This window comes from Thunnus albacares, chromosome 23 (genome assembly GCF_914725855.1).
Source record: "Thunnus albacares chromosome 23, fThuAlb1.1, whole genome shotgun sequence".
Taxonomy (NCBI): Eukaryota; Metazoa; Chordata; class Actinopteri; order Scombriformes; family Scombridae; genus Thunnus; species Thunnus albacares.
Window position 1 is genome coordinate 22,968,487 of NC_058128.1, and position 25,680 is coordinate 22,994,166.

General features: G+C 40.0%; 2 protein-coding genes across 9 annotated transcripts in view; one reads left to right on the top strand and one right to left on the bottom strand.

Moving 5' to 3' along the window:
• Positions 1 to 6,882, top strand: part of mpped1 (metallophosphoesterase domain containing 1) — a 92,788-nt gene extending 85,906 nt beyond the window's left edge. For all 3 annotated transcript variants that reach the window (XM_044343784.1, XM_044343783.1, XM_044343785.1), the window contains 2 exons: positions 1,852 to 1,965; positions 5,707 to 6,882. In XM_044343784.1, coding sequence (XP_044199719.1) covers positions 1,852 to 1,965; positions 5,707 to 5,825 — 233 coding nt within the window. In that variant the 3' untranslated portion in view covers positions 5,826 to 6,882. The remainder of the gene's footprint in view (positions 1 to 1,851; positions 1,966 to 5,706) is intronic.
• A 2,568-nt stretch (positions 6,883 to 9,450) lies between these two features.
• efcab6 (EF-hand calcium binding domain 6) overlaps positions 9,451 to 25,680 on the bottom strand; it is a 69,588-nt gene continuing 53,358 nt past the window's right edge. For 4 of the 6 annotated variants that reach the window (XM_044343748.1, XM_044343745.1, XM_044343747.1 and 1 more), the window contains exons 18-31: positions 24,927 to 25,054; positions 23,830 to 24,053; positions 23,674 to 23,737; positions 23,475 to 23,593; positions 23,296 to 23,376; positions 21,727 to 21,882; positions 20,616 to 20,826; positions 19,858 to 20,052; positions 18,752 to 18,979; positions 18,137 to 18,355; positions 15,520 to 15,703; positions 15,237 to 15,424; positions 13,164 to 13,313; positions 9,451 to 12,638 (exon numbers count right to left, since the gene is read on the bottom strand). In XM_044343748.1, the coding sequence (XP_044199683.1) occupies positions 12,516 to 12,638; positions 13,164 to 13,313; positions 15,237 to 15,424; positions 15,520 to 15,703; positions 18,137 to 18,355; positions 18,752 to 18,979; positions 19,858 to 20,052; positions 20,616 to 20,826; positions 21,727 to 21,882; positions 23,296 to 23,376; positions 23,475 to 23,593; positions 23,674 to 23,737; positions 23,830 to 24,053; positions 24,927 to 25,054 (2,270 nt within the window). In that variant the 3' untranslated portion in view covers positions 9,451 to 12,515. The remainder of the gene's footprint in view (positions 12,639 to 13,163; positions 13,314 to 15,236; positions 15,425 to 15,519; positions 15,704 to 18,136; positions 18,356 to 18,751; positions 18,980 to 19,857; positions 20,053 to 20,615; positions 20,827 to 21,726; positions 21,883 to 23,295; positions 23,377 to 23,474; positions 23,594 to 23,673; positions 23,738 to 23,829; positions 24,054 to 24,926; positions 25,055 to 25,680) is intronic. The other 2 variants (XM_044343746.1, XM_044343749.1) reach the window with 2 other exon arrangements.

The window sequence follows — 25,680 nt, forward strand, 5'->3', positions numbered from 1 at the left end:
CTCTTTATCTGGCTGTGAGGAAGAAGTTAACAGCAGAGAGAAAGTGAGACAAAAAGAGGAAAACAGGCTCGGTGCCCAAAAACAGCAGCTGCTTTGAAACAAGCGGCACATTAGAGCGAAATACCCCGAGACACAAAAAGCCCTCGTAACTTCTCACTTCACTTCCGCCGTCTCTCCTAAGGCTTGTAAAGAACACACTTACAGTTTTAAGGCGTTTTAAACCTTTACTGATCCTAAAAGTGTGTGTGTGTGTTTTTTTTTTTTTTTTTTTTTACAGGTTGATACATTTGGAGGACACAGAAGTTAGACTGTATCACTTTTACCAGCATGACTGATTCATTGCCAGCTGAGAGCCTGGAAGTTTTTATGTCTGTGTTGAGTGTGAGAGGTTTTTATCGCTCTGCTTGGTAGTAAAAAAATAAAAATATATAAACGATCTTAAAGTCATCACTAGAGAGTGTTTCCTCCTTCTCTTTCTGTCTTTTTGTCCCCGGTGAAGATCTGCTGGAAGCCAACGACACGAGACTCACTACTTCTCACTTGTTACTGATGCTGCGTCAGCTCTCACAACTGTACTTGGCTTACTTGAAGATTGACTGCCTGAAGACTTGAGCTGACTTAGATTTGATGGGTTGAGACTCAGGGCTTGACATGGACTTTAAGATGTATTTGTTGTGGTTTTTGCCATATCGTCATTTTAATAAAACAAGTCAAATATCAAAGATTTGGGACTTGACTTGCTCTCACAGCTTTGAGACTTGACTTGTCAAGTAAATTTTATTTGTATAGCCCAACAACACCAATCACAAATTTTCCTCAGAGGGCTTTACAATCTATACAACAATACAACATCCTCTATCTTTAGACTCTTCATTCAGGAAAAAACTCCTAAAGCGGGGGAAAAAGTGGAAGAAACATCAGGAGGAGTCTTGTTTTCCTCGTTTAATCTTTCCTTCTCTTCACACTCTTTCCTTTGTATTTACTTTTTCCGTCTGGGCTGAGCGACAGAAGGCAGGGAAGATGGAGGCACCAGCTCCTCACTCATTTTATTTCTCTGACTTGATGCTTTTATTGACTCAGCATCAGCAGCGTCCCTCCTGGCGGAGCAGCCACTAAATCATGTACACTCGATGCTTCATCCTTGTCACACACACACTGTACGGTCTGCATCTGTGTGTGGCTGTGATTGATCTTTATTTTCTATGGCCGCTTTCTAAGAGTCTTTGTGTGTGTGTGTGTGTGTGTGTGTGATGTGCAGTTTGCCATTAGACTAGGAGTCTGAAATGAAGAGCTTTGTTCTAAAATGTGATGTATCGCTTTTTGAAGGGAGATGAAATTTATAACCTTCATTATAAGTAAGCCACACTCACACACTCACACCACTGTCCATTAAACACATTACTGCAGAGCGTTTTGCAAAGTGCATTAGAAGTTATCGGACTGATTTTCTGCCTTCTCTGGCAGCCATTGATTTGAGTTCATTTCATCTATAAAGGTGTGAAAATCAACTTTTTAAAAAATGAAAACTTGCTTGATTGGACGTCTATAACATAATTTAGACTTTGCATTTCTGGCTGGTTTGCTTTAGGGTAATAATATTCACATTTGTACACATTTTCTTTGAATCAAAATCAATTTAATTCATTTGTATGAGTTTCTTTATATTTCCCACAATGCTCTGTAATTCTCACATATAGTGAACATAGAGTGCCTGGTCCCTACAAAGTAAAATTATACTAAAAGTCTTCATGAACCTCTCTTCTCCTCTCACAGTGGCCTCAATATACCAAAATGCATTGCAGCTGCAGGACATGCCATCACTGTTACTGTGTGTGTGTGTGTTATGTGCAGGGTTCCTGGACTGGGTCCCCAAGAAGATGCAGCGTGTCGGCTGCATGGAGCTGCTCAACACGGTCCAGAGGAGAGTCCAGCCCAAGTTACACGTGTTCGGACACATTCATGAAGGTACGTTCAGAGACACAGGTCCATCCACAAATGTTGATACTGTATTATGACGGCGGTTTTTAAATCACAGGTCAGGCAGAAGCTTAAAAGTGCAAATAAGTTTTTACTTTTTTTGTTATTTATAGTAATGCATGTGTGACATTCCTGAAATGTTAATATTCACATGCAAAGTGTCAGTTCAATTAGAAGAATATTCTACATGGGAAATAGAGTAAATAGCTTTTTCAGGCATATGCACACACCAGGACTGTATTAGACCTGGTCCAGTCTGGTCCTTGAGTCTGCTCTGGTCTGACACTTGTCTTCATCATGTTGATGTTTTGATGTGAACTTGACCAAATCCAGTCTGCTTTTTAAGTTGCTTTAATTTGGCATAAATTTGTCCCTTTTTATGTAAATCATCCTTGATATAGAAATGTCATGAGATGTAAACATTTCTGGAACTATATCATACTTTCATACTATTTCTGTTTAATATAATTAGGTTTTATTGATCAGAGTTGTAATCACAATTTTAGCAAATAATGCTAATTCAACATAAATGTATCTTGTTTCCTGTTTCACATTTCAAGCTTTTGAGGGTGAGGTTGTATCACAGCTGACTCTAGACAGCTGGTTTAAATGGGAATTTTTAAAGGATTTTTCTATATTTTTTTTATTGTCAAAAAATCTGATGTGCAGATCCAAACCAACAATGAACTCATCCTACTTACAAGTATTGTGTGTGTATCCAAAGGCTGATACATCTTATTCCTCTGTGCTGTAGACCTCTGCTGTTGTCTGAAAACTATTAAAACACATCAATGATTCACACCGCTGCGCTGGGTGACATGTTTCCTCGGTCCCTGAAGAGAGTGGTTACCATAGCTGTTGGTGTGGCTCACTGATGTGTTTTTAATAGTTTTTGGACAACAACGTAGCTCAGCAACACAGAGGAATAAGATATATTAGGCTTTGGATACACACACACACACAATACTTGTTAGTAGGATGAGTTCATCGTTGGTCACCAGCCAAATCCTTTAAGTTTTGAAGGTCTCACTGACTTGGACTGGAAACTGCTTGGACTGTCTTTTCTTAGACTCAATTTTAGCAGGCTTGATTACAGCCCTGGCACACACACACACACACACACACACACACACACACACAGACTTAAAATATGATGCTTTCTACACCAGGGATGCCATGTGGATTTACACTCATTTTCCCTGTTTTTATTTACAGTTTACCCATTTTTTTTTCAGGCTGACATAAATCTTAATGCCCTAAATTCACAGGATGTAATATAATATTTAGCAACAGACTGATAAATATGAGTATAGTGCAGCCTAGCAAAGACGGATCTAAATTACAGTATCTGTGGCTGTTTGTCTTATTGTGTTCTGAAGGTGGCAGTTAGTTTACACACATTTTCATCTACCACTATATACAGTTTCTACATTTTTCTCACTTGAGTGTTTTACCTTACTATACTGATCAGCTAATCACATGTACAGTACCAGTCAAAAGTTTAGACACACCTTCTCATCCTCTTGAATGAAGTGTGTCCAAACTCTTGACTGTCCTGTAGATGTAGATCAGATCTTTTCCATGAACTGAATCTTTTTAAGCGTAAATTTATTAAATTAACTGAGAAATTTCTAATCCAGGCATGTAACCTTAGAGAATATGGAGATACTGTACAACGGCTTCCATGAAGAAAATGATTAGAGCGTATATTAGAGAAAGGCTGAGCTGCCACATCCTTATCAGCATTTCATCCAGGCCAGCAAGGGCACAGAGGCTCTCTCTCCCTGGACTAGGATAGCTTTTTTTCGGGGTTATCAGGTCAGCACAGAGCCTCTGGAGCAGCGGTCCACCATCAGAGAGAACCAGATTAGAAACTAGATCAGATTTTATAAGAGGAGAAATAGGCTGAAAGCAGTTCGCTCCATTAATGTGAGGACTCGCAGAGAGAGAGAGAGAGATTCAGAAAGACAGAAATGATCCTCAGTGTGTTTTGTATTCATGTATTCCAATTCTGAAAGGGCCAACACAGACACGCCGAGTTCTGTTCCAAGAGATGGTGAAAGTGACACCTACACTTAAAAATCACTGATAGTGCAAAGCTAAATTGTAATACTTTTTGAGAGATGGTAGTTAACTTATGCTTGACAAAATGGTAACACTTACATCTGCCATTTGGAAGGCGTGCCGATTCCAAAGTGGCTTTGAAGCAGGGATTTTTTAGCTGCGGTGTCACACTCATGCATACATTTGCTCAAACTGCATTCTCAATTTTTAGTAATGATGAAGATTTATTCCTCTACCATTGATACGAAGCACTTCTTGACAGATTACCTCTTTGTTAATTGTGGACCTATTCTCCACTCGTCCACCGTCAATCAAAGAGCGTGCAGCACCTCCTCCTTTCATTTCACTGCATCATATAAATTTAATAAGCAGAGACTAAATAATATTTTATTTCTTTACATTTTACTGGTGCACTTAAGTTTTGCACCGGTAAAATGCTGCTAACTAAATGGCACCACTAAAAATTGTATGTAATATGTATTACAAGGAAAATTGAAACGTATACATACTGATTTCTGATTAATGACTGCCGCTGCCTCACAGAAAACTGCATCTACAAATTGGTTGAAAGCAGGTGTAAAATCTGCAGCACTGCTTTATCAGACACACACAGATGGAGAGAGACTGTGGTCAAAACAAGAGGGAGGAAGGAAGATAATACAACAACCTAGCTCCAGTTGAGATAATGACAGCAACACTCCAATTCACACTCAAATTCCCCATCCTGTTTTATCAGTTAGTCGTAGAGAGAGCGGCAAAATCAAACGTCACAGGATTTGACAAAGTCATAGACGATTTCAAAGTTGTGATAACCAAGTGTTTTAGTTGCTTAAGAGTAAACTGATTTAGCATTACACTCCTATAAGACTGTCAGACTCATGATGCACAGTTTAGCAGAACCAGAGTTATCGTCTTTTTTCACTCCACACATTCTTCTTCCTTATCAAAAACCTGGTACATGCATTACCCACAATGCATCTTGACTTAATTCACTTGACTGTACAGATGTGGGTGTGTTATGCTAGTAGTACTAGTAGTAGAATGCTAGCCTCAAGCAGAGATTCTTTCTAACTCCACACCCCCAAATTTATATACTTTTTCAAACTTGTAGTCTTCAGCCCCAACCGATGATGACTCAAGTGACATCACTCAAGGCAATTTATCAGATTTCACACAGCTCTGTCTGGAGACACTCCCCATCACCTGGAAACACATGCTGATACCCTAACCCTACCTAACTGTAACAGAGTGGTGTGGTCTAACACTAACCATACCTTAACAATAGTATATTTGACATCCTCACATTTATTCTTATTCATATCATCCATGCATACATATTATACAAAGCCAGAAATGAAATTTAAAAATGTTGGCATTTGGCACAACAAAGTGTTGTCAAATCAATGAATCCATGGTTGAGCAGAATCACCCAACAAGATAATTTTGGTCTGGCAACAGAGTTGGAATCTGCAAAACCAACAGAATTAAGCTCTGCACAAACACAAGCATTGCGTGTCTTCTCTTTTCCTGACTACAAAATAATAATCCTGCAGTCCAGACCTGTAGGATAACTGGTTAGGAGAGTAAGAAGTAAAGTTGCTGTCTGTGGTGCAATCACACCACTTTATTTCCTCTCTGAGCGTCTTGATCGTCACTGTTTTCCAGGTTACGGCATGATGACCGACGGCACCACGACGTTCGTCAACGCCTCGGCCTGTACCGTTAACTTCCTGCCCATGAACCCGCCCATTGTCTTTGATCTGCCCAACCCGCGGACCACATGACTAGAGGAAGCACACCCCAAATCCTCTACCACCAATCAGGAGAAAGGAGCCAGGAAAGGTAGGTGAGGTTGGCGTGCAGAATGGACCGATTTGTGTAAATAGTGGACACGGCCAGTCTTTGAGCGTGTGCGATATGTATTTGACGCAACACATGCTGTGGAGCGGACTAAATGAGGGACGGACTCTCTCTCTCTGCTGGCTCTTCCCTGCTGTCTGTTAACTTTATTTTATGTGACATCATTTCTTCATCCTAACGTTGAATCTAAAAAGCAGACAAATGGACAAGCGGAGAGACGCTTTTTCATGCAGACAAAGAGACATTTCTCTGTGTCCTCTTTTACTGCACTGACAATCTGATGTGGCTCTCAGAGAGACAATAGACACCCTGACGTTCCCCCCGTTGGCCTTTTCCCCTTCATCACAAGGAAACATTTGGACTGATGGTGACACAACCCGGCACCTTGTCTACAGGAGAGTTTTGGTCTAACCAGAACTCAACAGAACACTTGCCAGGGGGATTGTCACAGAATTTTTCCTCCCTACTCCTCTCCTCCCACTTTTAAACATTAATTTCACATCTTTTCCTTCATTTTTCCTTCTGTTTCTACCACCCTCCTTATCTTCCTCCTGTTTCTCTCCCCTCCTCGGGCCCGGAGTATGCTGGAGTGTGTTTTTTCACCAGTGTGTGTGTGTGTGTGTGTATGTGAGATCAAAGCGAGTGTGTGAGGGCAGCGAGAGGTCTCTACCGCGGGCTGTGTGAGAGTCAGGGTGTCAAACATGTTGACACCGCTCCCCTGGGCCTCATTACAGCCCTCAGTAAGCCTCTTAACCGTCCGAGGAGAGGACAGAGGAAACCGCACGCAGCACTTCCAGCTTTTTTTCCCCCCCCTCCCTCCCTGCTCCTCCTGCCATGTAGCAACCCCTTTCGTCTTTCTCCTTTCTTCCCTTCCTTTTTTTTTCTTCTTTCTCTCCATCTCCAGCCTTCATGCTGTGAATTACTAGCTCAGCTTTTCAGCTACGACCGGGAGGTCGGGCTCTTTGGACTCGGAAAGGACAGCAGGTCACAAACAACAGTGACAAAAGGTGCTATATGCTAACGCGACTTCTGAACAGTAGCGGTTGCTTCATGGATACTCCCTGGTGATTTCCGCGGGAGAGATGGAACCTTTTATGCTTTTGCAAGAAGCGCAAGGCTGTAACTACATGTACTGTAACTGGTCTATGTAAATGTTCTCTGTCAATGTAAAGAAAAGAAACTTGAAGTTTTTCCTCAAAGATTTCCAAGTTGTTGCTATGCTTTTCAAAAAAAAAAAAGAAAAAAAAAGTGAAATATTTGTGTCCAGAAATCTGTGGTTGTTACATTTCATTTGGTAAAATTTTCTTGGTAATGTAAATGCTTATTATGGTATTTTTCCTCTCTGTGAAGCTGATCGGCCCCATTTGGTGATTATTAACTCTTTCATGTCTGTGTTTAACAAAAAAAAAAAAAAAAGAGATTTCATTTTTTTTTCTTTGCTCTATTTTCTGAAGACAGCCGTTCCCATTAAGAGTCTGAATGTGCTAAGCATAACAAGACCACGTCACACTTTGATCTCCCTGCTCTCCGACATTATGTAGTAACGTTCCCCAAGGCTGCAGTTTACTCCAGCTTCTTCAGCACATCAGCATTTACTGTGCTGGCTGATGTCTTAATGTTTCCAAATGGACAAAGGAGGAAAAGAGCAGCAGAATCGCTCACCGAGAAACCCACGTCTGTGGACAACGGTGGGAACTGCACATTGACGTCTGAGTGTTCATGCTAATGCTAATGCTACAATCTGCGTTTTAGGCCCTGAAATTGAAGACATGTTGGCTGATCTTTATTGCTTCAACAGGCAGGTTTAGAGTTAGGATTAAGTTTAGAATCAAGATTAAGTTTAAGTGTGCAGAGTGTAGAGAGTATACAGTAGGCACGGCAGCTTATTGAAACACAGGTAAAAAGGACAAAACACAATCAAATAAATGGTTAATGGACTGTGAAAACATCAGGGACAGCAATGAGGATAAGTCAAGGACTTTATCGTTCTATCCATGACAAAATCTATTTTATAATATTTCAGAGTGTCGTCAGTAAACTGAAAACCGAAAATAGAGAAAATTACCAATTTGACAATACACACATTTGATGCCTAATTGGTAAATTTGTTGACTTGAGGAGGGAAGTAAACTTCAAAACCACAGACTCTGGAGCAACATCAAGGTGTAAAAAAAATAAAAAAGACGAGCATCATAAACTATGCAATGATGAACATAACTACTATAAAAGCATCTGGCATGACAATCAAGATTAGAGTATAGGTCCCATGTTAATAGTGGGTGGACTCGACCTTCTAAGAGGCGTGGTTGGGATCAATACCGTAGTTTGAAGTTTCAGATCTTCAATTTAGTTCAGGAATTTCAGTTCAACTTTCTAAACTACCGCCTGGATGAGTCATGCAATCAGAATGATAAAAATGAAGTAAATTCACTCGTTAGCTCACTTTTAAACAACCGGCGCATCAGTATTTTTGTCGATTCCCCTCAAAACTTTACATATTTGCAGCCCTCCTCTCAGTGTGGTATCTGTGTTGTCAAATTGGTGAATAGTATAGTTTGTTAACCCGATTCTATGTCGCTCCGAAGAGTAGCTATAATGCAAGTGCATGTGTACATCAACATGCAACTTCTTGGCACAGGTTTCACCAGGTAGCAAGCTGCTAGGAGAACCAGATGGAAGCATCAATAAAGCCCGGAGACAATAGTTGGTTTTTTTAGATATGCAAATTAAGTTGTTCATTTCTAGATTGAGATTTTGTTGAGGCAAACGAGAACAGTCCCCAAACACAAACTACACCCACTGTAGCTGTTTAGTATCAGTCAGAACTGCGGTGGCATACAAAATAAAAGTATTCAAATAGTACTTGTGTGGCCAGCACAAACAAAAAAAGGCTGGTCATCAATATAATACAGATGTTGATGAAAAGTGATAAATGTAAAAAAAACAGTACTACGCTGCTCCAAATTTGTTATTTAACAGAATTCTCTAATTTACTTGGATATTTTTGATATTTTCGATCGCAGATAAGCTACTGTCAATTAAACTCATCACTTCCTGCTAATGTTTCACATTAAAAGCATGCTAACAGGAGGGATTATACCCTTCGAGCCGCTAGACGGACAATTTCTGGTTTGTTTTGGTTGATCAGAGGAACAAGCGATGGTTAAAATGCTGGCACAATATATCATTATGATCCTCTTCAAAAGAACCAAGATTTTTTAGGCAGGAGGTGATGAGGAGAATTCATAGTTTGAATGTAGCCAATGAAAGCTCCATACTAGCACAATGTGTGTGTGTGTGTGTGTGTGTCTGTATGAGTGTATTTAATACATTTTTAAAGGAAAGGGAGTTCTCAGCCTCGTCATTTGAAACACAAACTTAATTAGCGTCTCCGAAGAAAAATGTTCTGAGAAAGGAATAAAGGGAACTATTAAAAGCCAAAAGATGGGAGGAACTTTCATCTCTTAAGTTTTATGAAAAGCTGCGTGTTTGGTCTGACTCTCCAGTTCCAGTCCTCATTTAGATGTCTCTCACTTTGATGCTCTTCTGCTTCAATAGCTGTTTTATGTGTTTCCTGTTTTTTTTTTTTTTTCAAGACAAAAAAAAAAGTGCTGTACTATTTCTTGATTTATTTCTTGAGGCATGCTTAAAGGAGTTAATGACTTCTGCTACTCAGACAATCTGTATATGAAGAGTTTTGTTCCAAAATGAGATATTCACCATTTAAAAATGTTTTTAAAAAAAGGGACTCCTACATGAGCTGAATGATTGACAGCTAACAGTTGAAAGCAGATTGTGTTGGTACTTTTTAAAGGATTCGAAGTAACTTGTTTGCTCGGTCGCATTTTTACTGGCTAGTTCCTCTATTTTTCGACAATACTGTGTGATGATTAACTTCAGGTTCTTTTTTAAATGGATGTATAGCATTTTGGAATAAAAGTGTTCATATGGTATTGTATTTTGCCATCGTTGTTGGGGACTTTTACGTTTTTTTAAAACTGTAAAAACAGAAAATGAAAAAACCCAACAGCTGCAAAATGTGACTGTGTTGCTCCTGGAGACAACTCTAAAAATGTAAAGTACCTCTCTTTCTTAAAACCATAAGGATTCTGCTGGTTCTGAGAGATTATTCACCGATTGAATAAAACCTTATCTGTGACCAGTGGATCATGTTTCCTTATTTCCATCATTGCTCTTCTCTTTTGTCTCTCCTGTCCTTTATTTCTTCTTCTAGAGCGAAAAAAATTAGAGGCGGCGATGGAAACTTTTTTCGTCCTGGTTCTTCCCTTTTGTTCCAATCAAAGGTATCTGTGTCTCGTATCAATTATAGAGCCCAGAGCACAGAGTTAATTTCCAGTAGCTAAACCCTTGCCGCTCCGTCTCTGTCTCCCATTTTGTTCCGCAGGTCTTCCACACCTCTGCACATTCTAATGAGAACCCTCGTTCAAATAATTACATTAGTAATCCCGGGGGAGACTGGGTAATTTATTCGCAGGCGGCTTTTTACTTTGCCATTAATACAACTAGCTTTCATATACTCTTGTTTTCCTGCAGCTCTCTCCCTCCCTCCCTCTTTTTTTTCTCCTCACTCTGCCTCTCCAGCCACAATAGTGAGCTCTTTTTCCTCAGTTCTGATCATCCCTTTTCCATTTCCATCTGCTCGTCGTTCTCTTAGCCTCCTCAGATAATGACTCCAAGTTCTCTTTCTCTGTCAGTACCACTTTGTATCTTGCTGCGGCTGCGTTTCCTTCGAATGAATGACAGGCGTCCTCTCTATCTCCTTGTCATCTATCTCACTTCACACTTCCCATCTGAAGGAAAGATGCGGCCGTGCTTCTTAACGTCTGCATCATTAAAAAGGCACTTTATTTGACTGGCTTTGGAACACAAATCAGTGTCAAATAGCCAGGCAGCAGTTAGAGAGTGGAAAATACAGAGGGAAGAGTCATTTATCAATCTCTACTTGTTAGCCTTTATTTTTCCATGTTTCTCTGTTCGGTTCCTTTTGTTGTATCAGTCACAGATCACATGTGAATTCTTAACTCTTGCAGCCAGAACCGGATTAACCCACAAGGGGGACGAGAGCAGAAATGAGCTGCAGACCCCTACTCCCCCTCCCCTTCCCAAGCTTGGTTGGGATAATTTGATCCTGTGCAAATTTATTTAAAGATGCTAATAGGTCCACCCCTTAAAATCAGATTTTCAGTGAGCACAGAGAAACTTTACACTTTCAGCAGATGAATGTGAAAACAGCCTTGTAGTGTCAAACTCTGCACATACATCATTCTGCACAAAGAAGCTTTAACATTCAACTGTAGAAACAAGAAGAAAAAGACATTTTTGAGTGGAGGGAGTCTTTAAGAATATACACCATGTAGGCATCATATTTACTGAAGTACTGAATGTATTAAAATTATATTTTAAAACAGAACCTTTCTACAAGACAACCTTTAAGGCCCTGAAAACATTTTTATTGTGGTTTTCAGTAATGGGATCCTACATGAACACACTATTTTAAATTTTAGTATCAGTTAAAGGAGATTGATGTGATTTTTTTTGCCTCCGCTCAGTGGGGCTCTGTTTGAAGAAGGTGATTTACAACCACGCCATCCTCATAAAGATGATTGGCTTTTTGAGTGTTAAACTCTTCCAGAGTTTGTTTTTTTCCTTTTAACTTTAGCTTTGATTGTTGCTTACTTAGTCATGAATATTTAATGTTAATAGTGAAATACTTAAGAAAACTACATTTTCCAAGTTCTAATCCTGTGTCCCTGTGTTAATTCTTTAGTTACCTCTTGGTGTTTAAATATGTTTGATGACTCAAATTCAACTTGGTGAGTTTATTCAATCAAATGTGATTTGGGCTGACTAGCGCTATCCTGCACTTGACTGTTAGCTTGTGGCTCATCATAGCTAGCAGAGCAACTGAACTGTGCTTTTCAGCACTGATGTCAGTTGGAAAAAGCTTTTTTCTTTACATTTACAATGTATCTGCCTCTTGAACTAAAAACATGGGTGAAGGCAGGTGTGGAGGCTAACAGTTTTCTATAGCTCAGTATTTCTGTACAGGTTAACCATGCCCACTCTTGACTGATCTAATCAGATCTAAAGGATTGGATCAAATTTCTCTTATTGGCTTATTCACTTTCTTGCTGAGAGATAGATGAGAATTTTGACACCCCTCTCATACCCTAAATATGAAACTACAGCCAGGAGACGGTTAGCTTAGCTTAGCATAAAGGAATCAAGCACTTTACATAAACCCTAGTGTAAAAACCAAAAGCTTTGGTTATATGGTGGGTTATGTCTTATGTCAATTTCTTGTCCGGGTGCAGTGACAGCCTGAAGTCATCTCTCATCTAACTCTCAACAAGGATGTTAATAAGTGTGTTTTCCAAAATGTTGAACTATTGCTTTAAGATTTGTTTTACTTTAAGATTTACCATCTGTAGCCGCTCATCATTTCAGTTTGTATTGTGGCTTTGTTGTGCATATTAATGAACAATTCTGCAATTACTAATCAAATTACCACAAAGAAGTTGTCACACAGTAAACCTGGGTTCTTTGGAGCCCCTGAAGTTTTGCCTGGTTGGGAACCCAGCTGCTATAGAAGGTCAATGCAGGAACGCCCAGAGGAAGTTGTTGTAGCAGATTTTCCCTGCGGTGTTTGCATCATAATAAGAGCTGAGGTGGAAGAACTCCTCTTCTGACAGACTCACGCTGAAATGACGCAGCACCTGCAGGGCAAGAACAGTAAAAGTTGGCTGCCGAGTGTGTATGTGTTCACAGTTGTGTGTGTCCTCATGTATTATGTGGGGGTTTAGGAGATGTCATCCCTAACCAGATTGCTAATTGTTTCTATCGATTAGCTCAGGAAGCGTTGTCTTCAGTAAATTGTACATCAGTTAAATGGCAGGGACAATAAAACAGAAGTGTCAGCTGCTGTTCTCTTGGGCCAAAATGTCAGCACGGTCTTGTTTCAACCTTCAGCGTAATTGAACAATTAAAATTACTGATTGGCTGTCAAGTGAACAGGTGTATGTGTGTATGTCTTTGCAAGCTCGCACACTTGAGATTTATTGATTTCCAGTCACTTTCCATCATTCTCCTTTCAGACATTTTGATAGAAGACACACAAGTGGAGCACAAACGGTTCCATCAATAATTCATGAAGCTCTAGTTTATCTTTGAGCGTTTGACATCGCTCGCATCCAGCAGAGCAGGTGGAGCTCTGCGGGGTGGCGTGTTGCAGCTGACCTCACCTTCCTGAAGTCCTGCACGGATACGCTTCCTGTGCGGGTGCGGTCGGACGTCAGGAAGCTGCGTCTGATGGAGGTCCAGGACAAGCGAACGGCCTCATAGATCCTCAGCATGACCTCAACGCAGTCTTTACTCAGAACGCCCTGGCTCGTCTGAACCGGACCAGACCATGCAGTCGGACCATAGAGGAAGCACAAACAGTGAAAAACGAACAAGAAATAGAGGTGAGAGCCCCCACATTGTTGGCAATATTTTACTTTTTCACAAGCTGAGATTCGGAACAAAGTGTTTTTTGTTCTGTGATCAGATAAATGTTTTGCCTGTTAACTCATGTACAGACACACCATCGAATCAGATAAGATGCAGGGGGTCTCTGCAATCTCACACAGATGGTCGGTTCGGTCAAAACAATGCATGTCTTTGTGATTCCAAAGTTGGTTTGGAAGGTTGCAGCTCGTGGGTTGCCAGATTAGGCCCTCACCCACACGCTCTACTGAATCTTGGGGCTTGGCTTAGTCGCTCAGCAGGGGTCCTTTTTAGAACGTGCCCACCCGTGTGTCATTGTTCAAAGCTTTGTATACACCTCGCCATGCCAAAAAAAAGCACTGCAAACCACCAAACTTGCCCAATTTGCTTGTCATGGGAGGCGATAGTCGAGAGCCTGAGGGTGGGAGGTCCCTGCTGAGTTTACACAATCTGGCAACCTGCCGTCGCCCATTACCGCCCCCTCACATTCCAGACCCCCCCCCCCCCACACACACACAAATACACTTTACTGTAACCCAATTCAAACTTGCAGCCAATAAAAGTCTAATAGATCAGACCTATAACAGAGGAAAGGAGGACCACAGAGTTAATTTGAGCTGTGATAATGTGCTGCTCAGCATGTGTATGTAAGTAAACTCCAACTGTGGTGAATGTGTACTAACTGGATATATGAGCAAAAGTATATTTGTAAATGCCAACATGCATACTAATTTAGTGTTGTTTGGTACCACTTTATAATAGGTCACCCTTTACGAAGTTGTAACTGATGGCATAATGGTATATGGTTAATTAATGGTTTACTAATAGTTCTTGTCCACTGCAGGAATTTAACCTGGAGTTTTCTATAACCTGAACCTTTGAACTTGTAGGGCAAAGGTGTTGGTTTCTGTCTTGCTTTTAAATTTTACTTTTAAAACTGGGAAGGATCAGACTGTATGTGTCATTGCAAAGGTAACAGTGGGACAGACATGATCATTGTTCTTCATAAAAAGTTTAAAAAGTTCTTGCTGATGTACACACAGAGCTGAAATGGTGTTTACTGTTATGTTGTTGTGTTAGTTTTAGTTGATCAATCATGGGTGACAGCCTTGCAAGCACCCCTGCCAGTACCTGGAACCTAATTTAATACCACTACCTGAAGGGTGCCAAACTTTAGCTCCTGAAACTTGGCTCCAAAGTGAGCAAAGGACAGTGGAAACAAAAGCAGAACCCAAGAAAACAGCTACACAACTTCAGTCATGGGTTGGTGAGCTCCCATGGAAAAGTGGGAAAGAGCTGTAATACTTTATAAATCAGTTATGAACTATTAATAAGAACAACGTTTGGGTTGCCAGGTTGTGAAAAATCTCTCTGGCTGTCAAGAGTTTCTCACTTTAATAGATCATCAAGTCTGCAATTATTAATGTTAAAGTTATTAATGTAAAGTAAGCCAGCAGTTTTAAATGTTACTAAATCATTAATAAAGGCTACTAACTGCTAAATGCACCTTTTCACAACATTACAGGCTGCTGTTGAATGATTCAAAGTATATCTGCTGTCGAAAAATTAAGAATTTTTTATAACATCATATTTTATCTTTGGGCTTTGTGAGGATATGAAGTCTAATGTGTAGAGTTCAAGTTAAGTCACCGGTGTTGAAGTCAAGTTGAGTTGAAAGTCTTTTTATATTTTGACACGTTGAGTCATCAGATTTGTGACTCAAGTCAACACCTCTGGCTAAAAATGATGTCTGTTGGCACATGGATTGTTTGTGAAACCTACTTTAATACAGACACTGAAATGTAGAGAGACAAATGTTTCTTTTTTACCGGTGTAACAGGAAGAGGGAGTTTACAACGCTCAAACGTCCGCTTGGTCTCTGCTGGTCTGAGGTTCAGCAGGAAGTGACGAAGGAAGTTGTGATATGAAACACCACCGTTATTCATGATGTCGAACTTCATAGCCAGATGCTCAAACTGCACCTGACTCAGATTTATATTGAGAGACTGGAGGATCTCTGCAACACACACAGTCAGAGTTGTTAGCATGTACGTTATCATGTAAAAGGAACAGCTCAGTGTCGTATATGATTGTCTTTGGTTTGCCACCCACCCAGGAAGGAGACAGTGCTGATGTGTCCCTCTCGCTGAGGATCTTCCTCGCTGCAGTTCCTCTGGATCTCCTTCCAGCAGCGTTGCACCGCCCCACGCAGCCTCCTCTCCGTGATGCCCAGCGGGCTTCCTGTTCCTGGCCTTCCCGCTGAGGCAGGATGCTTGGAGGTGCACTGGGGGGCAGACTGGGAGAGAAATGAGGGAGGTCAGGAGAGGGGCTGCACAACTACACTAAAGTAAAGTGTCATCTCAAGTTATTTAAGGGCAGTTTGGAGAAAGCAACTGATTCCAACTCCAGAGTGCATCCTCATTCAGTCTGATCAGCCAGGTGAATACTGATCACAACACTTACTTTTCATGAAATTCATATTACTCATGAGATAATGGTACTTGCTTCCAACAGAATTTCTCTCTTCTCTTTGAAAAAAAAAGAAAAACACTGTCATGCTTTAGAAACAAGGCCAAATAACTGACATTATTCCACTTCTATAGTGTCAATGAGGTTACACTCAACCTGAATTGAAAGATGAATCCTCTGGTATGAAATCAAGACAGTATATCATTTTCATATATTGGCCACCACAGTCTTTATCAACTCATTTTCAAAGCTGAAAATGTACCTACAGCCTAAAACATCAGTCCAGAATTTTAAATTAGTTCTTGTGGTAAGACTAAACAGGCCTCAGCTCATGACAGACATCTTTCAAGTATGCTGACAGTTCTATAAACACAAAGCCTTCATCAATCAGTCTTACCTGTTTTAATTTGGTTTTACTCATTTGTTTTTAATTACTGGTTCTTACTGTTTTACTGTAATTGTGTGTTACTCTTTCTCAATTATTTCTTTTTAATCCGTCATATCTATTTTAATCTGTTTTACTGACAGATGAGTCTGATTTGATGTGTCTGATCTTTATGTGGACAAAGACTGAACTTGAGCTGAACTTGAAGCTGAACCTTGCTGGACTAAAGGGTCAAGTATACTCCAGAATGGACAGTGGATGCACACATGGTTCTATGTATAATACATCTGTGTGGTCATAAATCTTGTGTTGCACATATCATTTGTATAATTTGAGATAAACCTCCTACTCACTGGGCTGTAACTGGTCTTTGCTTTTAAATTTCAGGTCAGAAAAAACATGGTGGCTGTTCTATAAATGTCAAATATCTCTTAGACAACTTTTCAGCATCAGTTTCTAAACAAACCTGAGGTGAGAAATAGTCCAGATAGGTTAATGATGTTATCATCCGTTTACATCTATAAAGCAAATATTCAATTCATTCAAATTGAACAGCTGGAATATTCTTGCACGTTGTGTTTATTTGCCCCAAACAGGCAATATACAGACTGTACAAGTATGTAAACACAGACTGTGTGTGCAGAGTATGTTATTTGCCTCCAGTCTCTCTCCATTATACTCTTGTCTGTGTACATTCATGATTTGGAGTTTTAAAACCTCGAGATGAGCACACATCGTTTCAACCAAGTTGAAACATTTTCTACTTGCGTGAACATATTAATTTTGCGCTGCACTGAGCAAATCTGCAGTGGTGGAAGAAGTATTGAGATATTTTACATAAGTAAAAGTAGCAATACCACATCATAAAAATATTCTTTTACAAATAAAAGTCTTACTTAAGTAAAGGTGCATAAGTATTAGTTGCAAAATGTACCAAAAGTGAAAGTACTCATTATGCAAAATGGCCCCACTCAATGTTATTCTTTATATATACAGATATACAGCACCTGTAGAAAGTTTTCACCCCTCCTGGAATTTTTCATGTTTTATTGTCTTTGCATTGAATCAAAGGGGATTTAATGTGGCTTTTGACCAACAGAATAAGACCATATAAATTATAAAATACATCACCTGTTTTACACATAAAATCTGTTTGCACTGCTTAAATGTTAAATGTAACACCATTGACCCCACAGAAATTAAATTTCATCCCTACAGTACTTTGTACTTTCTTGATCTGAAAGCTAACTAGTAACTACAGTTGTGAAATAAATGTAGTGGAGTAAAAAGTACAACATTTCCTTCTGAAATGTAGTGGAGTGGAAGTATAAAGAAGCATAAAATATTAATGATGTTCCTCAAACATGTACTTGAATGTAAGACATGCACAAATGTGCTTTGTTACATTTCACTACTGCAAATCTGCAACCACTTGTGTCTTTGTATGGACTTTATTGTGCCATTTCACTTTACCCCTTCAGTCTGAACACATCTTAACACTTCCTTTAAACAGCAGTTCAAAATGTTTAAGTGTTTGAGAGCTGGAGAATCATGTTCTTATTTGTACCACTAAAATACTGGAGATTGCTGATTGGTGCGACACAGGCTCAATAAATTTTAATGCCCTTTTTTTCCAGACTTCTTATAGTGAAAACTACAAGTGTGACTGGCTTTGTGAAGCTGTTAATGCATACTGCAGCATTCAGCAAAAAAATGAATTAAATGATGTTTTGTGCAGCTCAACTTAGACTCACTTAACTCCACATTTGGAAGCTTGAATAGTTTTATATAAGGTTTCACCAGAGTATTATGTTTATAATATATGGTAGTTAAGACATGGCATATAACAAAGGTCTATCCTGTCATGTGCTGTACCTTGGTGCGTTGCAGAATGGCACCTACAGTGTTTGGGCAACAAGACTCTGTTGCTGAGGCTGTTTCTCGGGGGTCGGGGAAAGGCGTCGGGATGTTGTTGGAGGGACTTTGTGCCTCTGTGTGGGCGGTCCTGCCCAGTGCACCAAATCGCTTCAGAAACTCTCTGTACTGCAGCTTCCCCTGCTTATTCACGGGCATCTGACTCCATACACACTCAAACTAAGAAGCAAAAAGAAAAGCACACATGCAAATAATCATCCACAATGGGGGGACTCATACCCCACAGCAAGTTACACACAGCACATAAATTGGCTTTACAGATGACTAACTTTCTCACGCAGTCAATAATTATCAGCAAAGATAAATTAGATTTTGATTAGAATAATTAAAGAAAACATATCAGACTAAAAAGAACCGAACTGGCAAATACAGTAAAATTTAGATTCATCTTCTCATTTGTAACCATGGACCGATGCCAGTATGTGTTGTTTCAGCTTGAAAGCACAGGGAGAGTTGTTGGAGATGTGCTTGTTCTCTTGAATGTCTCCACTTTGAATTCTCTGAATTATAACGCAATGAAATATAAGCAGTAATAAACAAATTTTCTGGCTTCACCTGATCATTTGTGAGTCTCAGGCAGTGGCGGTTACAAAGCTGTCTGAACTGCTCTTTAGATATTGTGCTGCTGTTGGAGTGGTCCAAATCCATCAGCTCTTTGGTGATTTCATACAAGTGGCCTGAGACAACTTCCTGGATCTGCTGGAGAACTGCAGTGGTTCCAGAGGTGTCGGATCTGGTTTTAGTCCCTTTCTCCCCGGCCCTACTCAGGCACCTCTCTGACATCTACACCATAAAAAAAAAAAAAAAGCAACACACACATTTTCTATGTTGCATACAGGTAAGGATGACATACAATTAGAAGAGTAGTTCCACATTTTGGGAAATACATTTATTTGAGTGAGAGTGAGATGATCAATATTAATCTAATCTGTGCTTTAGGTACAGAGCTGGGGAAGTCCAACTGAAATTAAATTGCATGTTTTTTCTGCCATAGCATACATACCTGCTCTATAAAATCAGACACTAAAAGGTATAAACTTATATTTTACACTTTTTGGTTTCATGATGGCGCCCGGAGTTTTGCATGAATCCATTGGAATATTATTAGTTCTCCGTCTACATAGAAGGAGAATGTGTTTCCATACAGACAATAAATTGTCACTTTGTTTCATTGATATCTGTCGTGTTAGGAGATCCAACCATTGTGAGATGTTGACTTTTTTTCCCTGCTTTTCCAGTTTAGTAGTATTGTTTTCTTGGCTATAGTTAGGCTACAAGCCAGGAGTATTATGAATTGTGTTGAACATGTGTTGGGTATATCCAGATCACTGAGTATGCATACAGAAGGGGATAATAGAAGTTTGTTTACTTTGTCTCTTGTTTCCTATGGTGTAACACTGGCACCGACAATCAAACACAGACACCGACACACCCTTCCAATGGCTGATATTTACCCAAATACCCGCTCTTCTTCCTTTTAATAATAAAAAATTTACAATAAATGTAAAAAAAACACAGACATCATTTTTGACTGCAGAAAGGGATGTCTAAACGGGATTTCAGCTGGACTTGACACAGACATGAGGTAGATATCAATCTTCTCACTCTCAGAAAAAAAATGAACGATGCCTTTAAGTATCTGTGGTAACTGCCTCTCTTACCTTGGGGCTCTGTGACTGAAACTTGTTGAGGAAGTCCTTCCAATTAACAGTGCAGTTCTCACTGTTTAACTCCAGTTTGGTCAGCATGTGTCTGTATTGTTTGTCTGATAGACGGGCACAAAAATTCTCCAGGACCTGACGAAAGTCAAGAGCTTTGACCGTCCCTGTACCGCTCTGGTCGAAGGCCGAGAATGCCTGGAGGAGAGGAAAAGCCACAGGAAGATGATTGCTGACAGACAGAAGCTGTTCAGTGTTTACTGTGCTGTACTTGTGCACACAGTTTTTAGATCATCTGGCTAAACTGTTAGCTTCTGATCATCTGACTGCTTGTGTTTCTCATGATTAGAGGGTGTGGTTTTTGTCATTAGCAGAATTGCAATTTCTTTATTGCGAGTTCAAGTGCAATCACACAATCATGTAGTGTACAAAACTACTACTTGACAATCAGAGCAGCACAATTTGCAATTTCTGGCAAAGTACATTTTCTGTGTAAACAAACTCTAATGTACACTTTTTTAGATTTTGTAGTGATGTCTTTTAGAATGTAGCAAGTGGATGGATCAGTTTTTAAAACAGATACTGTATGAAGCTTCTTGGCGCCTGCCCAGAAGAAATTTGTAGTACATATTGTTGAAAACAAGGTCTTCCTCACTGCATTGTGTGTATATATTGGAGATGTGCAGGCAATGTACTGAAGACATACAAAGTTTGAAAGACTGATGGCAAAGGGGAATGAAGCATGTGGGCGTAAGCTTCACCTTAAACAGGTTAGGTGCTGAGGCAGTGACTAGTTCCTGCATCCTTGCCAGAGCCATTCCTGGGCTGAGGCCGTCCAAAGACTCTATCTGGCACATGGCCTCAGGGGAAGACGGAGGAGGCTCATGCTTCTTCTCTGCTTTATGGTTAAACACAGACAGCAAGTCCATGTAAGATATCCTCCTGTTGTTATCATTCATGGAAACCTTGAGCCTAATGGGAAACGAGAGAGGAGGTGCAACACAGACAAGTTGGTTTCATGCTGAGTTATGTTAACTAACAAGTGCACAGCTTTAGGCCATGGTAACGGTGGGGCTGTCATGAAATGTTGCACAGACAATAATAGATCCCAGGGGATGAATTCTGAACTTTGCTGACTCCCTGAAACTTTTCTCCAGTGCCTCCTTGAGGTTCACATTTTTGGTTCTGAGTAATATCTTGGCAACTAATAAATAGACTGCTAAGGATTGTGGTACAGATATTCAAGGTCCACATACTGTAACAACTGGTGATGCCCTAACTATTCAAGTCCATTTCAAATTGTCCAATTCTTTGGTTTACCTGCAAAACTAACAGTTCCATCAGCCTCAGCTGTACTTTGTTTCTTGTGCTAATTTGCAATGTGCCTAAATAAAGTCGGCTGTAGACTCTCTGTGTTATTCCTTCCACTTGAACATTTTTGAATGTTTTCAATGACATACAGTATATACAAAATGTTCTGGTTTGAAAAACACAGTGGAAACACAAGGCAGAAGCCTATAGGCTCTAACAAGTTCAAGTTATGGGAAGCTCCAAGGTTACAGGTCACTCTCATAGTGGAGGAGAGCTTCTAAACTGTTTTGTGAATGTTTTTTAATGTATTTTAATGATAAATTGTGTAGTCTGGTGTAAATATCCCAATAAAAGATCGTTTGTCATTTTATTGAATCTGAGGGACAGGGAATGTTGCAGTATTTAAAAAAAAGCACCCAATTACAAATAAATATGTGACATAGTAAACTCTACATATGAATAAAAACATGTCTCAATCTGTTCTTTTCATTAAGATCTTTGATAAGATTGTGTTTGACACTCATACATGTCTCTATAGAGAAAGTGCAAGATGTGGTTGACCTGCGGAGGTGATTTATGAGCTGCTCTCTCTGGATGAAGCATCTGAAGGTGTGTAAGAGGTTCAGCAGCTCCTCTACTGTCACTGTGCCATCTCCTCTTCTTTCTAGGCAAGTCAGAGCATCACTCAGCCCCTTGTGGTTATCCTGCAGAACTTGTCTGTTGACAGTACAAGACAGACTTACTATAATTCATGGTAATATGAACATGGATGTTCCCTTTTCTACTTTCATTTTGTTTTATCAGTGAGACATTTCTGTTCACACTTTTATAATTGAAAATAAATATTTGGAAACTTGGTGATTCTGAAAAGGCCTCTCCACAACTCAAGCCTTTCTGCTTTCATAAAGTCTGTTTGCATTACCAATAAATCACCAAACCTATACTGTAGCTACACATGAATGTTAGGGGGAATTAATGAGCCTTGGTGCATTTGCAATATCTATCAAGGCTCAATTATAATCACAGCATGTGTAAAATGTTTCTACACTGGCTTAAATGTTTGTTTATCCAAACCCCCTGGGGAAGGAAGCCCATTCAGAAGAGTAATATACCACTATATGAAAAACTGAAATGTATTGATGCTCTGAGATCCAAACCAAAGCCTGTTATAAAAACAAAATATATATAAATATCAATCAATCTATAAAATACAAAATGTTTTGTTTTGTTTTTTTAATCTGTGTTGTTTACTTTTAGTGCAAATGTCCTGCCTGAGTCAAAAAGGAAACAAGACCAAGTGTGTGTATGGTTTCTTTAAGCATTATGCCTGTTATGGGCTGTAAAAAATAATCAACGTTAATTAAAGTTAGTATTTACTGCTGTGACTGCATGTATGTACTTTATTATCATATTAAAACTTATATGTGTTTCAGATGCATTAAGTATAAACCTTGGCTTATACTTCCTCACTGCAGCAACAGCGCTCTCTTTACTTTGATGACGCCCCTTTACTCACCGACAGAAAGTAATAAGTTATCATCAAGGGCTCTAAATCCAACCCTGACCCTGCCAACCAGGGGTGTCCCAAGACTGAGATCCCTTTTGCATGCTTCCTCTGGCTCAGATAATCTGCCATTAAGGACTTACTTACACTGTTATGCCAATGACACCCGACTCTATCTTGACACCAAACCTTCCCACCCACCTCCTCCTTTCTTCTCCTTTCTGTCACTCATCAACTGCCGTCATGACATGACAAAAACAGGATGACATCAAACATTAAACTTAACATTAACAAAGCAAATCTCATGGGTGTCTGATCCAAGACTCTGAAGGGTCAGTGATTTGGTTCTGTTCATTGACGACTCCTCCATTTGCCCCTCCTTGGAAGCTCGTAACCTGGACTCAACTGCCAAGGTTCTGTTTTCATGCATAAAGCCCTAGTTTCTGTTGTTAGGCAATTAAAAAAAACCTGGCTTCCTCTATTAATACTGTGGGCCAAATCATCTTAAATGGCACACAATACCCTTTTTCTCTTACACAATACATTCCAGTGAGGTAATCTCAGAGGAAACTGGTCTGCTGGCATCCTTTTGGGCAACAGTTTGTTTCAGTGTCTGGCTCCAGTACCTCAGTTCTACATCATGATGAAACCCCAGTCTTTCCAGGAAGTCACAAACCGCCACAGACCCCTGCCCCTCTGGGTCATACCTGTCAAAATGAAGTTAAAAACTGTCACAGGCATTGAAATGAGCACTACTCTATGATGTGTAGTAGTGATTGCGATGCCTCACTTCAGTATCTCTTACCTCAACCAAAGCTGTTCAAACTCATTGGATCTTAAGGGAAGAGCATAAGTGAAGAGTAGATCTCTCAAGCTCTTTTTATGGATCCAACCCTGGCCATCAGTGTCAAAATGACACAGCACCTGATGAGAAAGAGAGGAAGAGGTAGGTTTGTTCTTTAAGAGGATCTTTCTATGAGTGCTTTCCAAGAGTTTATGCTGACCTTAGACATGTCTGCCCACTTGTAGCGTGCCTCACAGGCCAGCAGATCATGGAGCTGCTCTTGTCTGTCAGGAGAGACAGAAAAGCAAAAATGTAGGCACACCAAAGACCTTTCCTCTAAATGGCCAAATATAAGTAATGATCATATCAGACTCACACAGTAGCAGTTTGTGTCCCTTGTTTGCCATTATTTTCTACAACATTGACGAATTCTGCATAATTGAGGTTGCGTCCAGACTGCAGGCCAATCAGATCCAGCAGCCGCTGGTACTCTCCTTCCCGGCAGAAAAATCCCAGGCTGTTGTACAGCACTTTGAAATCATGGCAGTCCACCACACCTCTACGTCTCCTGTCCATCAGGCGGAAGGCTGTCAGGTTGTCCTAATGGGACGAGACATTTATTGACTGAAAGGTTATGTGTACAAGGGATGTCAGTTTCGGTTAATTTTGCTTTTGACAGACCGACACCCATTAATCGGTTAATTTTTAAGAAAAGTTGTGAAGTAGCTATCACTTGTGAGAACTGTCCAGCAGTAGGTGGTCAGAGCTAACATTAGCTTGACTTTTAGCTCATGCTTCTTCTGCTCAAAGTGTTTTAATGCATTTAGTCACAGTAGCTCTCGATGGCATAACATATTGGAGCTCGAGGTACAAATATAAATAATAATATGACCCTGATTATAAGACATATATAGGTCCGCAAAATTGTAGATAGACCCTTCTCACAAGGGCTGGTTTTGAGGTCAACAATAACGGTAAAGGCCACATATGATGGCTGTATATAGTGACATCCCCATTGTACAGGATATGTGTCGTTTTATTCTACTTGCTCTCTTGTTCTCCTTGTCTTTAAAATTATGGTGTCTCTCTGGTTGCTGGAGTGGTTTTGAAGGGGTGTGTTTGACTTGGAGGTACTAAGGGCCAAAGAACCAATCATCAACAAGAAGCAGCTGAGGTCAGTGCGGCCAGAGACTGCAATGCTTCAAATTTCATGAAGCATAAGCTGGCTCTATGCACCACCCACAATTACATATTTGGGGAGGTTTGAGGATATATGCTCGAGAGTACCAAGACCAGCATGAGAACAATGAAACACCCTAAAGCACTATGTAAATAGCATAATAGTCCTTAACCATAAATTTAAGGAAAAACTTAATCCCGAATCATTTTCTGTCAGATTAGAGGATGAAGGCCTTGCTGTTTAGCAGCTGCTTTGAAAGTTTTCCAGTGAACATCTTCTGACATCTTGCTTACCTCATGGATGAGCTTGATCCTGGTCTTCATGGCAGCCAGGCACTGCTCAGCAGAAGTGAGCAGGGTGACGACCTCATCCTTTTTACCATGACCTTCAGAGCCCTGCTGCCTATCTCTGGCTGTGGCCTCTACAGAAACCACAGGGAAAACAGTGTTGTAATATTTGGCCTTTTAATCAGCCACACAATTAACCGCTTCTCTCAAATTCCTACTTTGTGAGGGAATTATACAACAAATTAGAATTTTTGTTCCATTTTGTGGATTATTTGTGTTTTTCCACACTGCACAGAGTGCCCTTTATGTCTGGCAAGCACACTGGGCATTTAACAGCCTGACCTAATTTACATTTAATTAGAAGCACACTTGTATTCTAAATCTAAGAAAGTCAATTTTTATGCCTTGCAAACATGACTAACTTTATGTTCTGGCTTTGTTTAATGATTCTTTTCTTTTTTTGTTATTCTTTCTACTGTGTTTCTTTTTTTTTTTAGAAGATACAAATTAGAGTGATGCCCTGCTGCTCTGTTTTCTGCTTCCAAAGCACATAATTAGCCCAAACAAGCAGAAATGAGTGTGATTCTGAATCTGTGTGCTTCCCCCCTCTGCTAATGAGAGACGAAGAGGCTCACTCTTACTCTATTTATAATCCAGGATGATTTCTCCAATGGCTCATGTGCTAAGAAAGACATCATTTTACAGGAAGCAGGGGGCTTATGTTTGATCACCGTGGGTGGGGTAGGAGTAGGGATGCAAG